Genomic DNA, 16,562 nt, shown 5'->3' with positions numbered 1-16,562 from the left:
GATAATTTTGAACTTAATGAAGCAATATAAGCAAGTGGGGGCAGAAAGGGCTGGGCACAGGAGGGGAGATTAGGCAATGGTCCCTGGGGTAGGGCCTGCCCTCCCCCAGGGTCCCACCCTCACCCCAACACCCAGCCTCCTCCCCAGCACCCTACCTTTCTCTTTTTCCAGTCCACTTCCTCTTGCTCTGGCTCCTCCCATTTAATTGCTAAATTGCTTTGGTTTCTCTTTCTCCCTGAAGTCCTCCCAGGGTGCAGAGGACTTCCTGGCTGGAGTGAGAGCAGCTGTAGTCACGGACGTGGCAGAAGGATGGCTTTCAGCGGTGCCCAGCCTCCTTACCTGAGCCCGGTGAGTCCCAGGCTGCGGGCATGGGCGGTGCAGGCAGGCCTGGCAGCCACAGCCGGGGCAGGGGGAGGCAGCTCTGAATCTCCAAGAAAACAGCTCCTGGGGGGCAGGAGGTGGCAGCCCAAAGCGAAGCCAAGAAGGATGGAAACACCAGACGGGGCCATCCTGATGCAAATTCTGTTCCTGCCAGTGTGACCAGGGCCTCTCAGGGTTTGCGGGGGATGGCAAAGTGTCACGATGTGTGCCTTTGTTTGGTACAAGCTCCCTCAGCTCTGTCTCGGTGCCTGGCCTGGTACTGGGGGGGGGAAGGCAGGTAGGAGGGATAACCAGGAGGGGGACAGGTTTGCACACAGGGCGGCTGTGGACAGTGTCAACCTCACAGAGTCATTAGAGCACTTCCTTTGGAGATGGCCTCCCTGGGTTCAAGTCCTGGTTTGGCCGTTGAGTAGCTGGATGACCTCAGGCAAGTTACTTTGACCTCTCTGTGCCTCAGTTTCTGTCTCTGTAGGATGGGGGTAACGCCCCTCTCCCAGGGCTGGGGAAAGGACTTGGCGAGGTAGCATATCTCATCTCATGTGCTTGCGCAGAGCCTGGCAGCCTGTAGATGCTTGTGTTTAGAATTAACAGGAGTCTGGGGGCAGGACGGGTGCTTCTGGGGAGGAGTCTGTGCCCTGAGGGGTGAGTGAGCGGTTTAACAAGGCAAGGCGGGTCAAGGGTGTGTGCAGAGGGGGCCTCTTGGGGCTGAGGAGTGGGACAGCCCTTGCAGGGTGGGGTGCAAAAGGCCATGCGTTCAGAGACCCTGTCTGCAAGGGGTCTTGTTTGAACCCGGTGAGGCTTATTATTCCCATGTCATACGCGGAGAAACTGAGGCTCAGAGAGGTTGAGGCCTCTTGCCAAACGCTCCTAGATAGGAAGGGGCAGAGAAGGAATGTGCTTTGATTTCACCCCAGAAGAGAGGGATTTATCCTTGGGATGAGGAATACTGGGGGAAAGCAGGAGAGCGGCAGCCCCAGGCCCAGGAGCCTCTGAGGTCACTGTGTCTGGCCTTGGCCGGAACAGTCGTCCGAGCCCTTCCTGGGCCTGTCGCTGGCGGGGGTGGGGGTGGGGAGAGGGGTGTGGACTGGCAGCAGCAGGGGACACGGGGCTGGGGAGGCCACCAGGGCTTCACGTTCAAGGCCGTGTCAGCAGAGACTATGGCTTGGTGCGTTCCCTTCCCGCAGTCACTGGTCCGCCTCAGCTCACCTGCGAAGACTCCTGTGGGACCTGAATGAGGGTGGCAGGTTGGGAGACCCTGGGAGGGCCCCATGGGATCCAGGGAGGCCAGGGCTGGTGTGTGGGACAAGGGCTCAGGGCCAGAATGCACCCTGGGTGGCTCCCACCTCGGGTTCCTGTCAGACCAGGATTCCCGAAGCTCTTTTCAGGTGCTGACATTTTATTATTCTGGTGACCAGCTTTTGCTTTCAAATCCTTGGACTCATACACCAGTGTTTTGTTTTGTTTTGTTTTCAAACCAGAAGGAAATGCCTCCTATGGGCAACAAAAAATTAAAACAGGCCCTTGGGGTCAGTTTAAGAGAGAGATCAACGCAGCCCCTGCTGGATCATGGGCTCCCTGGGTGGGACTGGGGGGCCAGCTGACATCTAGCGGTCAGAGTCAAGGTTCTTCCAAAACGCAGATTTGTGTGGGAAGGTCCCAGCTGGTCATTCTGCTGGGAAGGCACAGGAGGGCCTGCCTTAGGACACAGCTCCTGCTTCCTTGCGCGGTGGGGCGTCCCTCCTCTACCTGCCAGGGTAGGGCTCGCTGGGGAGTTGGGAACATGGCTGTCCTTGTCATTGTGAATGGCAGCGTGTGTGGTTGTTAAAAGCATGGGCTCTGGGTTCAAGTTCCAGCTCTTTCTCTGATAGCTGTGTGACCTTGGGCAAGCTACAGAAAATTTCTGGGCCTCAGTTTCCTCCACTGTAAAAGTGGTACTGATCACGTCCACGGTTGTGGGGATAAATGAGATAACACAGCGCATGGATGGCTGGTCGCCAGAAGGGCCTCAGGGCCTCTGGGGCAGGAGGACCCTTTGGCTTTCAGCCCCTGGGGGGCGAGCAGCCAGCCGCCAGGCTGAGCTCGCTCTGCTCACTGCAGACACTGGGTCTCCAGAGCCGGCCGCCCTCCCGCTGGCCCGTAGGACCCCCCCTGCTCTCTGGACTTCTCGAGGGGAGGAGAAAGTCCCCAACCTCTGGGCATGTCCAGGAGCAGAGTGTGGGTTGTGTTCCGACAGAGGGTTTAAGTCATTCATCCGGATGCAAACAGCGGCCATTGTCAAGGCCAGGCAGGAGCCAGGGGCGTTCCACATGGCTTCTCAGCTAATCCTCTGACAAGCACTGCCAGGAGGGGCTGGGGTCCCACCGCCCCACAGAGAGGTGGCCCAGCGTCTGAGCCGCTGCCGTGGGGAGCTGGGAGGCGAGTGCAGGCCTGGGGGGCCATAGGTCCATCCTCCTGCACCACCCAGGGTGAAAGCAGGTCCTGCTGTTCCCTGCCAAGATCCTTCACTGAGTCTCAAATTCCACAAGAAAAAACATGGGGCTTAAAGCAACACCAATTTATTATTTTACCCTTCTGGAAGTCAGAAGTCTAAAATCAAAGTGTCACAGGGCTGTTTCCTTTGGGAGGCTTTAGGGAAGAATCTCCTTCCTTGCCTTTTCCAGTGTCTAGAGGCCACCTGCATGCCTTGGCTTGTGGCTCCGTCCCCATCTGCAAAGCCGGCAGCCTCTTGCTTCTGCTGTCACATCTCCTAATTCTGCCCCTGCTGCTCCTGCCTCCCTCTCAGGGGCCCTGCTAATTACATGATCCACTAGCATAATTCATGGTAATTTTCCCATCTCAAGATCCCTAATCACACCTACAGAGCCCCTTTTACCAGGCAAGGTAACTAATGCACAGGGTCTGGGAATTAGGATGTACACATCTTCGGCCATCATTCTTCAACCTACCTCATCCTCCCTGGAGTCAGCCAGTGTTATCATTTTCTTAAAAATGCTTCAGATGTATTTTAACCATAAACAACTCCACAGGAAAAAAAATCTAGCTGTCTGTCTTCTCTTTAAAAATTGGTAGCTCTGCCAACACTGTTGGTCAGAGTGATGTGGACACTGCCCTTTGGATGAGAACAGTGATTCCAGTTTGCCGTAGTCTGTACCACTCCCTATTGCTCCTTCTCACTCGGCTCACTCATGAGCACCACCTCCCTGGCTCCTGTAGGCATTTCATTTTTATGGGGAATTGACTTAAAGGAGTCGTTAGTAAAGAGATGAACAATTGGAAAAATGTGCAAATCAGCTAGGAGATTGAACTGTGACTTAATGCAGGTGGTAGAACTTCATTCAACAAAAGGCACTTTGGAGGTATTGCTTGAAAGTTGGGAGGAAACAGATTTGAGAATTTTGCTCAGAGACACCAAGGGGTGATGGAGGAGGCACCTACTATGTGCCAGGCTCTTCCACAGACTTTTTCTCACAAAAGCATCAATCTTACGTAACAGGGATTTGTTACAAATCAGGAAACTGAGGCAGATAAAGATTAAATAAACTGCCCAAGGAAATGAGCAGCAGAGCTGGGATTCAAACCTGGAGGAAGCCTGAATCTAAAACAGATGCACGCCCCAGCGCAGTCCACTGCTCCTTTGAGGAGGCCCCGGGCACAGAATTTGATTTAGCAGTTGCCCATGGGACCTACGTCGAGTGGGGCTACCACACTAGGGGCTGGGGAGCTGCTGAGGGCCTGGGGGGTGAGGAATGGGGAGCCCAGGAGCAGGAGGCGAGGAGGAGGCTGTCGCAGGGCTGCAGACGGCACCCAGGACGAGGCGCGACCGGGGGTGGCTGGGAGGGCCAAGGCTGTGCCGCCATTTTCCCTTGTGGGAGGGACGCCTCTTCCTGGGCCCGCCCACGTGAGCGGGTTCACCCTCCAGAAAGGTCTGCGGGCCCCTTTGATCCCTTGGGGCTCTTGGGTCCAGTTCTGGGGCCATTGCTGGGAGCTTGCCCAGGGGTCCTTCCCACGTCAGGGCCGCGTACACGCTGCCTGCCCTGCCTAGGAGGCTTCTCTCAGAACCGCAGAGAGGCCAGCTACCAGCCACCACCCATCAGAGCCCAGGGCCCCTTATCATCATCACAGGACGTGTGTGTAGCTCCGATAGCATCTGCCTCCTACGCAACCATCCCTGAGGCTAAGGGCCATCGGTCTGGCTCACAGCCAGCCGCACCCGGTCCCGTCCCAGCGCAGGGCCCTGCCACGAGCCAGTGCTAAAGGAGGACAACTAGAAGGAGGCGGGCAGTCAGACTGACGGACAGGTCTCCACCCTCTTCCTGCAGATCGTCCCCTTCTCAGGGCCAATCCAAGGGGGTCTTCAGGACGGACTGCGGATCATCGTCAAAGGCACTGTTATGTACTCCGCTGGGACCAGGTAACCTGTGTTTCTGTCCCATCTGTCCCTTGGCAAACCGCCGTGCTGTCAGCTCGGGTACTGCCAACTGCGCCCATGCAGCATCCGTGGCCAGCTTGGGGGAGGCAGGTGGGTAGGGTCCCCGCCAACCCCCCGGGCACCATTCCATGGGCTCAGCACATCCAGGAGCACCACGGCAGGGACCCCAGGGCTAACGGCAGGGGGGAGACCTGCCCAGAGGTACATGCTGGTGTCAGAGCTGAACTTTGCACACTATGACCCAGAGTTGCGAGCACATGACTTCCTCTTTTCCCCATAACTGCTCTCCTCCACACTGGGGCCCGCATTCTGCTGATGTGTAAATATTTAAAGTTGCCATCGGACGTAATTCGGTCTCTTTTGGTCTCGCCGTTTGTTTTTGAGAAAATACTGAGTGTTAAAAATATAACTGCCTCTTCAAAATACAAATCCTCATCTGCCCTGTTTCCCAGCCCCCTCCGCCTTCTCCCAAGGAGAGCTTTCACATCCTCTCACAGCCAGAGGTGCCGGGAGGCCTCAGGCAGGCCTGAGGGCTGACCTTGGCTGAGCGACGCCCCCCTCCTGGGTGGCCTGGAGGCGTGGCTTCCTCCCACTTTGGTTGGGGCTGCCCGCTGAAGCCCACGTGCCCACGAAAGCCCCTCAGAAGCCTCCACCCCAGGTGACTTCCTCCCCAGCGGCTCTCTCATGCCTTCATCCGGGATATGGACCCCTCTGGAGCTCCAGCCCCAGCCCTAGCTCAGCTCAGCCGGATCCTAGGCGCCTTCCTGAGCGGTGGCCGCTCCACCCTGCCCTGCCAGGGCCACGCTGACCACGGAAAGGAGGTGCAGGGGCCGCTAAGCCCTCCCGCCCCCCTGCAGGCTGCATACCCCAAGGGGGTGGGGAAATCCGTGACCTCCTCTCTGAGCTGCTCTCTTTCTCCTTCCCTCTGCTCGCCTCTCCTTTCGGCACCAGGACTTTCTACTCCCTTCTTGTCTAAGAGAAACGGTCCGTCCCTCATGGCCCCCCTCACGTGGGACCTGTTGCTCTCTCTCTTCCCTGGGGCAGGACCTTTCGAAGAATACAGTAATGAAACTAGACGACTGCGGTGGGAAATAGGCAGGCAGAGATATTTCAAAACCAGGAGTCTCCATTTTAAGAGGCACGTGGTCTTGGATTTTGTGGTTCCGGTGGCACTTGGAGCCCCCTGGCCTTTTAGTATTTCCAGAGGGAGGGTCTGGCTGGGCTCTGGGCTGGGGGTTCGCACAGGACCTGGCCTTGAGGATGGCATCAGCGTTCTGCCACCTAAAATGGCCCGAAACTGCCCACTTCCCCTGAGAAATCCTGTGGGTTAACAGAGTCCTCGCCGAGGGTGCGCCCAGGGCGCGGGGCAGCGCTAGCCCGACGGAGGCCCTCCCTCCGCGAAGCACTGGGCCTGGGCGGGAGACCAGGGCGACCCCGACGAAGCGGGTGCAAGTCACACCGGTGCCGAGGCGGCGCGGGCTGGGCCAGACAGCTGCAGAGGGCCGGACTCGGCCCTGGGTTTCGGACGTGGCGGGGATGTTTGGGAAAAGGCAGAGCAAACATTCACTGAGCCCCTGCCGGGAGCCAGGCCTCTTGGAGGGTTCTTCTAATTCCTCACCTCGGAGCCTCAGGAGGTGTGGGGAGCCAACATCTCCTGTGCTGGGAGCCTCCCAAACCTCCTCATGTCATCGCCCCCCTCTCCTGGGTGCCCTAACTGGAGGGCGGTGGGGTCCAGTGGCCACCCCAAAGACCGACAGGGCCGCGCAGGGCTCTCAGGGCCGCCTGGCTTCGAAGCAACACTTCCTGAAGTCGCACCATCACCCGCTGGGGAACAGACGCCGGTAACACCCGTGTCCCTGCCCAGAGAGCTCATGTTGATTCCACGCCTCGCTTTTCAGATGGTAGCTCTAAGTGAATTCCCACCTATTTCACACGTTCTTTCATTCTGTTTTTTGCACAAATTTTAGGCTGGTTTAATGACTTTCAAATTTTTCATTAGTTTCCAAGACCTATGCTTCTTGTTGCTTTGTAAATGCTTCTTTTTACCCATTTTCGACTTAATTTTGGAAAATGCTGTAGAGACGAGATACAATAATTGCATAAAAACACACCGGGCCTTAGTTGAACGTAAGAAGTTCCCAAATGTGAGCGCGGCATCATGTCCAGGATGTCCGGGTCATTTCGTTGGCAATAAACCATCCTACAGAAGAGCACTCGTTTTCCTTCGTTCTAGGTTTAATGTGAACTTTCAGACCGGCTTCCATGAAAATGACATTGCCTTCCACTTCAACCCGCGATTTGAGGAGGGCGGGTATGTGGTCTGCAACACGAAGCAGGGAGGACACTGGGGGTCTGAGGAGAGGAAGAAGGAAATGCCCTTCCAGATGGGGAAGCCCTTTGAGCTCTGCTTCCTGGTGCAGAGCTCAGATTTCAAGGTGAGCGGACACCCCCACCCCCTCCCCCAAAACCACAAGCTCCCGGCCCTCCCGCCCCGTCAGGCTTGGCAAAGGGCCTTTAAATGAATGCATTAATTGAAGCAGGCCGTCGCTACACCACTATACCAGTAACATGCCCCTTACGTGTCGTCGTAAGGGCATTACCCAGGGCTGCGCAGGCTCCTTCCACACCTTCACCTGCAGCCATGGGCACACCTGTGGCTGCTTTTACTCATAAAATGAGGACTGGATAAGCTATCCTGTTGTTTGGGGGGCTTGTATGTCTACTTAAAGTCCAAGTTAATTCCATTCTTCCACTACAGACCCTCTTTGTCCCAGGTCCCTCATAACATCTATTTTTCTACAATGTGGTGCCAGCCTTTATCCAGATTCTATTCACTGCTGAGTTTTATAAGTCACTACAAATTGCTTTTGCAAGGAGAGTGGGATCTCGGGGCTTGGGGAGGAGGTGGGGTGTGCTCGTCTGGGTGACCTTGTGACGGTTACCTCTCCCCTGTCCCCACACAACCTTCCTACTGGCGATGCGTGTTTACAGCATACCCTTAGCGTGTGACCGTTAGGGAGACACACTTACTGCAATAAACATGCTCCCGTAAGAAACAAGTCAGAGCCGAGTGGAGATTGGGTTTGGACGCCCTTTGCCTGTTCCTGACCACCTGACCTGTGGGGATGGATGCGAAGGCCAGACACAGGTCCTCATTTCCAGAAGCAGGGATTCAGGGGGGCACAGGAGCAGCCTGGCCTGGGGTTCTGCTCCTGGAATGCGTGCTCCTTTGGCAGGTGATGGTGAATGGGAGCTTCTTTGTGCAGTACTCGCACCGCGTGCCCTTCCATCGCGCAGACACCATTTCCGTCGCCGGCGCCGTGCAGCTGTTCTGCATCAACTTCCAGGTCAGACCGTCCACCTGGCACCTCTCCCAGGAGCCGGGGTGCAGTCTAGCTGTGCCCAGGCCATGGGGGTGGCCCTGAAGCTACCAGCCAATCTTCCACCCAGATGGATTTGGGGACACGCCTCCAGCCCCTGCACCCTGGTGTCTGCCCCCCATCTGCTGCGTTACTGTGACCCCCTTCTTGTGTCGCCATCTCTGCCTCGGTCTTCCACTCCTCTCTGTCGCTTCCTATCGCGCCCTGGTTAGGAGGCGGTATGATTCCAGAAAGAGCCCAGGCTTGGGCATCTCACTGAATCCAGCTCAGATTCCCAGCTCTGCCACCCTCATGGGTGGTGGCATCTCAGCTGAGTGCCTCCACCTCTCCCAGCCTCAGCGCCTGCTCTGTAGAATGAGAGTAACCACTGGCTTCGGCGAGAGCCTCTAAAAGCTCAGGAGATACCACACGAGACTCTGGATTTCTGGCCTTTTGTGAAAAACGGAAGAGCAGGGTATGATGGGCCTGGATGGGAGCTGCTGCTGCCACCCGAGTGTGGCCCCGAGATGAGGCCCAGGCCCCTGGCGGGCACTCTCTTCACTCGTCCCGCAGCCTCCTTCCCCCGCAGGGTCTGTCCTCTCTCTCCTGTGGGGGTGGCCGAGAGAGAGGAGAGCAGGCGAGGGACAGACAGATGGAGAGACGGAGAAGGAGGGACAGAGATGAGGGGAATGGAGGGATAAGGAGAGAGGAGAGGGAGGGAGGTGGGGGGGAGGCAGAGAGCCCCAGCCAGGAGGTAGAGAGGAGGCCCCGGCTCCGTGGAGGGACCCCCCCCACCCCCGGCTTTCTCTGGCCCCGCCACTCCCTTTCCACCGCCTTGGCTCCATTAACGCTTGTCTTCACCCCCTAACAGAACAGCCACGAGACCCCTGCCCAGCCTGCCTTCTTCCTGCTGCAGTCCTCCCATCCCGCCCATTTCCCACACAAGCGCGGGGGGCGCAAACAGAAAGTGAGTGCAGCACGGAGGCCCTGGGAGGCTGAGCAGGTAGCAGGCCCCGAGGGAGGCCGGCCCACCAGCAGCCCAGCCCAGCCGACAGGCCCCACCCTGCGCACCCCGGGGTGCCCTGCCTGCGTCCTCCAGGTGCCCAGAGCCCCAGACCTCCTTGACCCCGCCCTCTTCCTCCTCAGTATCCCACCCATGCACCGGCTCTCCCTCGCTGAAGCCACTGCCTTGGGCCACCGTGATCCCTGCCACGCAGCCACAGTCCAGTCCCCACGCCCCCCACGCTCACCCACTGCCTCAGTGACCTTCCTCTAAGCAAACTGACCACACAGCCCACCTGCATGAACAGCAGGGCTCCCCAGATTCCCAGCTGGACCTACGGAATCCAGCGAGCCTTGCCCCATGACGCTTACCGCCCTCCAAGAGGCACCCGGGGCCACCGCACTTTTGCGCACGCTGTCACTGCCAAAGACACCCTTTGCCTGCCTCAGCACCCAGCACACTCCTAATTGCCCTGTAGTGCTCTGCTTAAATGTCACTCCTGCGGGGAGATTTCCCCTCCCGGGAGATTGCTGGATGCCCCCTCCATGTCTCCATGGATTTTGTTACGTCTGTGCCCTGCCAGTCACCTCGTTGCCTCGTAGCTGTGTTTGCGTGTCTGTCCCTGTCCCCGACCCCCACCTTTCCCCTTGAGAGCCTTGCACAGTGCCTGGTGTGCAGCAGGGACAATGCACGACTGTGGACTGGGGTTCACACAGGCAGGGCGGGTCTGCAGGTTGGGGGTCCGGGGGGCAGGCTGCTCTCCCCACCCAGCCTTCCTGGCCCCCTCATGGCACAGGTGAGGCCCCTGCCTCCTGCCACGCTGACTTCGGGACCAGCCAGCTCCGTGGTTCCTTTGTGCATAGCCCAACTCTGGCCCCAGCCTGGCGAGGATACAGGGAGGGGTGGGTTCAAGCAGACAGAGCTGGGTACCGTTTGGGGTTTTGCTGCTTGGTGACAAGCTCACATGGGTGAGCTTGGGCAAGGTGCTTAACCTTTCTGAGCCTGGCTGCCTCACCAGCAAAACAGGAGCCATGATGCATCCCTCACTGCACAGAACTGGAGCCCAGAGTTTGGCACGCAGGAGGCTCCAGGGAAAGCCAGGGTCCGTCTTCTGTGTGTGGGGTGGCAAGCGAGGTCATGGCTTTGCCTCAAGAGCAAATGGAGCCAACGGGGGCTGTATCAGACCCACCTTCCTCTCTCTGGGGAGCCAATGGGAATATTCTCCCTCCTCCCTTCCCCACCTGGGTTCATAGCCATAGGTTTCCTGGGTTGGCAGGTGAGGATGTGGGAGCCACAGGCTCAGGAAGGTTTGCAGAGGAGCAGCAGGAGGCAGGCACTGGTCCAGGAGACATCTCACTCTCGAGTTCTACCATCGTCTCTCACCCTCATGGCGCCAACCATGACCACCATTTTGATTTTCTCATCCCTTTCAGCCTCCAGGCAGGTGGCCTGCCAACTCGGCCCCCGTCGTAAGTCTCTTGCTTTTCCTTTGGATCCTTTCATTTTTCCTGTGGGTTAATATGGAGAGGAAGGGGCATCCAAGGCCAGATCCCTTGGCCATCTGCCTGGTTTGGGGGTAGGGGTGGAGGGGAAGGAGTGGGAGATGAGGGGGAGTGGGAGATGGGTGTTTGCTGGCCTTGATGAATTGGGAAACCACCTGAATTGCCACTTGTTTGCTCAAGCCCCTGCCTTTCTGTGGGCAGCCACAGAAGACCCAGGCCCCAAGTTCATATACTTCTTCCTGCAAAGTGTAGTTACACTGACAGAAATTTCCCTGAGAACAAAGATGGTCCAGAGGCTGCGATGAAGCCGTTTCTTTTTCAGTGCCCTAATCTTGTGTCCTTACTCCATCCCTTAAGAGAAGGAACACTTCCACCTGCACATTTGGGGGTCCGGTGGGAGTGCTGGGTTGGTAACCCTCAAGTTAACTCAGAGGACATGCTGAGAGGCGCCCTCTGGTGGCAGCGGGCGGTCTCCATGCTGGCGAGCACTGGTTGAGACCTGGTTTCTTTCTTCCAGGTTCAAAATTTCATCCACACAGTGCAATGCACCCCTGGACAGATGTTCCCCGTAAGTCTGAAAATCATGCTCCACTCTCAGCCCCACAGTTTCCCCTTCCACCAACGACTGAATCCTCTCGAGTCGGGAAGAAAGAAAGGAAGACGGGAACACTTGGGAGTTGGGCCCCCTGCTCGGGAGATACGGGGCCAAAACTCGTTGGGAGAGCAAAGATTCTAGCTTAGGCTGGATTTGGCCAGCGGTCAAAGGAGCAGGTTCCCAGAGACCAGTAGGTTACCAAGGGGATTGCAGTGGCCCCACTCCTGGGCCCTTGGCCCTGCAACTAAGCACTGGCCCCCGGGATGTCACTTACTGCTAACGACAAGCGTGAGTTCCCGTCCTCCTCCTGCCTGGGCAAACCGGGTGGGAGGCCGGGCGCCCACAGGCCGCCTGTGCAGCGGTTGAAGGCCGGGGGCCGTGGGGGGTCCAGGAACAGAGCAGGAAGCTCTACAAAGGCCGACAGGAGAAAGAAGGCGAACGGAATGGGAGAACGCAAGGATCGAGGCTTCCTGGCCTCAGCCGCACACCGGAGCGTCCCCTTTAGAATGTGGGGGCCGGTGTGTGTGCTCTCACACTGAATTTCCTGGTCTCTTTCCAACAGAATCCCGCAATCCCGCCTATGGTGTACCCCAGCCTGTCCTACGTGAGTACTTTCCCAGAGCAGGACGGAGGTTCTGTTTGCATTGGGCAGGTGGGAAGTACAGGGTAGCTTGGGGCGATCTTATGCAAAATTTAAAAGCAGTCCTTTAGTAAGCTGAAAGTCTTAAAATATATCCACATGAATGAGAAGACTGTTGAATGGTGCTTTCCACTCTAAGATCATCCCTTCGTCGTGATCAAATAATACGGCCTTTCCTTTTCAGTCCAAGCGTCCTTTTGGTCTGGCCAAAGTCCTTTTTGGGACTATCTGAGCACACTAATTGGAGGGATGCTGGGAAGTTTGCCTTTGGCAATTCCTAAACCAAGTAAAGATACGATGGGGAGCTTTCTCTGAGGTATTTTACTCACTGCTCGGCTGCCAGTCCAAACTCACGGCCATCTGTACGAAAGCCCCTCCTGCAGCACCAGCTGCGCTGCCTGCCGTCGCCCCCCTGACCCTCTCCTCCCACAGCCGGTGCCTTTCTCCACTGCCATCGTGGGGGGGCTGTACCCGTCCAGGACCCTCATCGTGTCGGGCTCCGTCCTGCCCGGTGCACGCAGGTAAGCAGGGGCACCCAGCCTCGCAGGGAGGCGCGAGACCCCCAAGGTCAATCTGGCCATTCCCCTGGCTCCGGACGGCCTGGGGAGCAAGGGGAGGGCGAAGGAGGTCGATGCGAGCCGCCCTCCCCCAGGTTCCACATCAACCTGCGCTCCGGGAAGGACATCGCCTTCCACCTGAACCCCCGTTTTGATGAGAACGCCGTGGTCCGCAACACCCAGATCAACGGCTCTTGGGGGCCCGAGGAGCGCAGCCTGCCCCGGCCAGTGCCCTTCACCCGGGGCCAGGCCTTCTCGGTAAGGTGCCGCAGCAGGAGCTCAGGGGCTGGGCTGTGCGAAGGGAATGGGGGCTGATGCCTCCGGGGTGGGGGCTGGGCCTGGAGAAAGAGAGAATGTTCAGTCAGTTACACGAATGATTAATTATTACTGTCCCACATGAGGCAGGTGTTGGTACCACTTTTTACAGATGAGGAAACAAACCCATGGGCACAGCTTAGTCGCCTGAGGTCACAGCTAGTAAGTGCCAAAACAAACTGAAGAACGGGCTGTCATTCATTTACTCAACCCCTCATTCTTTCATTCATCCACTCATCCACCCATTCGCTCATTCATTTATCAACTATTTTACTGGGCCCCACTCTGGGCAGGAAGTACTGCAGATCCTGGGCATATGGCTACGACGCAGACTGAGAGCCCGCGCCCACGGCGTTTACAATTTAGGTGGAGGAGGAAGGAAACTAAGGCATGAACAAGGAAATGGCAGGTGCCAGGTGCTATGCCGAAAGCAAAACAGAACCAGGGGACACTGTGAGTCTGGGGCAGTGGCCAAGCTCGAGGAGGAGGCCACTGATCCACTGAGACCTGAGGGACAGAAGAAGTGGGACCGGCCGGGGCATGAGGGGAAAGCGTTTGCACCCAGGAAGCAGCCCGTGCAAAGCGGAGGGGTGCGGGCGCGTGAGGCCAGGGCTGCGGGGAGACGGCGCGGCGCGGGTGGTGTGCTAGGCCCCGCGCCGGAGGCCCCGCGCACACGGAGAAGCCCTTCTGAGACCGGACTACACGCTCAGACAAGTCAAGGCCTGCGCCCCAAGGCATTAGACTCTGCCACAGGCTGGAAAATGCGTGCAGTCCGGCCTGGAGGGCCACGGCAAGGAGTTTGGATTTTAATGGGGTGGAACGCCACGGGGGGGAGCAGCACACTCCAATTTATAGTTAGCTGTGGGACCCTGGGCAAGTGGCTTAACTGCTCTTTGCCTCAGTTTCCTCATCTGCAAAATGAGACTAATAACACTTGTCTCACAGAGTTGTCAGAATTAAATGAGATAGTATCTGTAGCATGCTTAGGGCACCCCGTGGGTGATATTAATGTTGGCTCTTGCGAGGGGGATGACGACGGGTTTGCCCCACCTTGCTGAGAACGTATCGTGTCAGGAGGCGGCCGCAGAGCCGGGGTGCGCGGCATCCCGCGTGCTAGGTACTGGGGTTACAGGCAGGGCTCCTGCCCCAGGGCTCCGGGTCTCCTTGGGAAGAGAGGAAGCTCCAAGTACTACTCAGAGTGGTGACGGGGAGGGGAGCAGGGCTCCACCAGTGGGGGTGAGGCGGCAGGGCAGGCTGCTGGAGGGGTTTCAGCTAGAAGTGCGGGTGCGGAGGGAAGGGCATGGCGAGCTGAGGGAGCAGCGGACGCGGAAGGGCACGTGGCATGTTACTGAAGAGCAAATCTTTAGGGTGGCTAGAGGGCAGGGCTGGGCCTTAATGAACGCTGAGGAAGCAGGGAGCGGGGGAGACCCCAGCCTGCTTTTAGGGTGAGGGCACAGCCGGGACTTCCCGTGTAGTCACACGGCCGGGCCTCTGCCAGGTGTGGATGATGTGCGAAAGCCACTGCCTCAAGGTGGCCGTGGACGGGCGGCACCTGTTTGAATACAACCACCGCCTGAAGAACCTGCAGGCCATCACCAGCCTGGAAGTGGAAGGTGACGTCCAGCTGACCCACGTGCAGGCCTAGGCCGGACCCCCAGGGCTGGGCGTGCTGCCGTCTGGACATGCTCATCACTCCTCCCCGGTGCCCCCTGCCCAGCCCCAGCCCTTCCCAGCCTGCCTGGCCTGGCCCTGCTTCTAGCTGCAGCCAGCCTGGAGGGCACAAGGCGGCTGGCGGGGCTGCCTTCCTCAGCCGGGACAGCCCCCGGGGCCCCAGCTGCCCAAATGCGCCATCCCAGGAGAGGCTGGGGGTGGGGGGCTCTGGGCGGCCCCATGCTCAGTGCCCTCGGCAGAGAGGAGGGTCCCGAGCCTTCTCAGGCTCCCAGCCCAGGCCTGCACTTCACCCTTCTCTCAACCACCTTCCAGTCCCCGAGCCACCAGCTGTCCACTCCAGGTGGGAGGTGGGGCCCTGGGCCCATCTTTCTCCAACCTGCACCCTTACTCCCTCCCTCTGCACCAGTGCTCTCCCCACCACCCCCCGGGACGGCTACCCTGACAACATCCTCCCGGCCTCCATGCAGCTGCCCTGAACTGTCTCAGTGGGGCCTGTCCCCTTCCCAGTGTCCTTGACGCAAAGAAATAAAAATGCCTGCCAGAGCACATGCTTGGCATTATTGGGACTTATTAAATGCGTTTGGAGACATCTTGGAGTCTCTAGAATCAGGAAGGCCCTGCCCAAGGCGGTGGGAGGAGGGAGTACCGGAGCACTTTGGGCAGGTGGGGTGCTGACACCCACGTCTGCTCCTAGTGGGTCCCTCACACAGCCACCAAGCAGTCTCGGAGAGAAAACAGGTCAGGCTCAGGCCTCTTGGGCAGGAGTCTCTGGCACAGGAAGCCTGCTCCTACGGGGAAGCCCGGGAGCCAGCTCCATGGCACTGAGACGGGCGAAGGCCGAAGGGCTGGGCGGAATGAGGGTCAGAGGCGGGGCCGGGGAGCTGGATGGATGCCAGCGCCTGCTCATCAGAGCCCTGCGTCCACGCGGGAGGAGGCGGGGTGGGGTCGGCGAAGCAGGCTGGGGGAAGAGGCCTGGTCGTGAGGGGCTGCAGCGTTTCTCCCTGGCTTTAGGATAGGGGTGTGTGCATGGAGAGTGGCTCAGGGTGTCAGGTCCTGGCAGCCACTGAGCTGTACAAGGGATCCCGGCTCTATCCGCATGATGCCAACACACCCTGCAACTCCTTCAAGAGTCCAGGCCCTCGAGGACCCAGAGTGGAGCGTGGAGACTGGTCCTCAGAGCAGCGGCACTGGAATCACCTGGAGCTTGCTAGAAATGCAGTCTCAGGCTGACCCCAGACCTGCTGAATCAGTCTGCACTTGAACAAGATCTCCAGTGATTCGGAGGCACATTGTTTGAGAAGGTCTGGTTTGGGGGAGCGGATTCTTGACCACGGTGCCACGATGCATTGCTGCCATTCGGGCCACAGAGCTGCTCTGGGACCCAGAGCATTCAGGGGTGGCCTGCCCCTGCTCCCCCACCCCTGTCCAGTTGAGTAGCTGCTGCCAGAAGTGGGAGGAAGAAGAGGGGAGGAGGTGGGACTTGGGCGAGTGAGCCAATGATGCAGAGCTGAGCGGAAGCTGGGAACTCCTCCAGCCTCTGCTGGACCCCCCACGTGGCCCCCGGCCAGGTGCCTTCCTTGGTTCTGACTAGGAGAAGGAAGAGCGGCTCCATCCTGCAAGAAGCCTCCTCTGGCCAGCTCCGAAACCAGAAAGGGGCTGGGTTTCCACACCGTCTCGTGGGTGTGAAAGAGGGAGCCCTGCCCTTCACCGCTGAGCCCTTGGCATGCAGACACACCTCGCCGCTCACCTGCCTTGCCCAGGTGCCAAATCTCGATTGGCCAAACTGTGACAATAAAGGTGGCCCCAAAGCAAAGGGCCGTGACTTTCCGGGCTGTGGTCAAGGCCTTCCCTAAAGAGCTGACGGCCCATGCAGACTCCTGCCCCCCTGTAGGACTCAGGGAGCCTGTGTGCGCCCCTCACAGCCACCACGGGTTTCCAGATGTCCACGAAACTCCGTGTGTTCCCTCCACATCTGGCGGCCATTTCAAAAGAGCAGCCACGGTCTGGCAGGGATGTCCCTTCGTGGGGGTTCTTTGTCCAGGCACCCACCAGACCCTCCCCTCACTCTATAACTAGTGCCGCTTTCTCTACAAAACACCAACACACACAC

At 58.5% G+C, this 16,562-nt stretch overlaps 1 protein-coding gene across 2 annotated transcripts; it reads left to right on the top strand.

The window, feature by feature from the left end:
• The first annotated feature begins 231 nt into the window (after positions 1-231).
• Positions 232-14,998, top strand: LGALS9 (galectin 9). 2 transcript variants are annotated; one of them, XM_058283820.2, is made up of 11 exons: positions 232-348; positions 4,701-4,792; positions 7,044-7,245; positions 8,047-8,157; positions 9,041-9,136; positions 10,606-10,641; positions 11,192-11,242; positions 11,832-11,873; positions 12,342-12,430; positions 12,562-12,724; positions 14,280-14,998. In XM_058283820.2, the coding sequence occupies exons 1-11, from the start codon at positions 310-312 to the stop codon at positions 14,424-14,426; spliced, it is 1,068 nt and encodes a 355-aa protein (XP_058139803.1). In that variant the 5' UTR covers positions 232-309; the 3' UTR covers positions 14,427-14,998. The 2 variants fall into 2 exon arrangements, with proteins under 2 accessions (XP_058139803.1, XP_004479380.2); XM_004479323.5 differs by lacking the exon at positions 9,041-9,136.
• Positions 14,999-16,562: the final 1,564 nt, after the last annotated feature.

This window comes from Dasypus novemcinctus, chromosome 21 (genome assembly GCF_030445035.2).
Source record: "Dasypus novemcinctus isolate mDasNov1 chromosome 21, mDasNov1.1.hap2, whole genome shotgun sequence".
Taxonomy (NCBI): Eukaryota; Metazoa; Chordata; class Mammalia; order Cingulata; family Dasypodidae; genus Dasypus; species Dasypus novemcinctus.
Note: the sequence above shows the minus strand (reverse complement) of the source record. Positions and strands in the feature narration are given on the sequence as shown.

Coding starts and splice junctions, on each gene's coding strand:
- LGALS9 (XM_058283820.2), top strand. CDS start 310: ATGGCTTTCAGCGGTGCCCAGCCTCCTTACCTGAGCCCG. Junction 349..4,700: donor AGCCTCCTTACCTGAGCCCG/GTGAGTCCCAGG, acceptor CTCTTCCTGCAG/ATCGTCCCCTTCTCAGGGCC. Junction 10,642..11,191: donor CTGCCAACTCGGCCCCCGTC/GTAAGTCTCTTG, acceptor TCTTTCTTCCAG/GTTCAAAATTTCATCCACAC.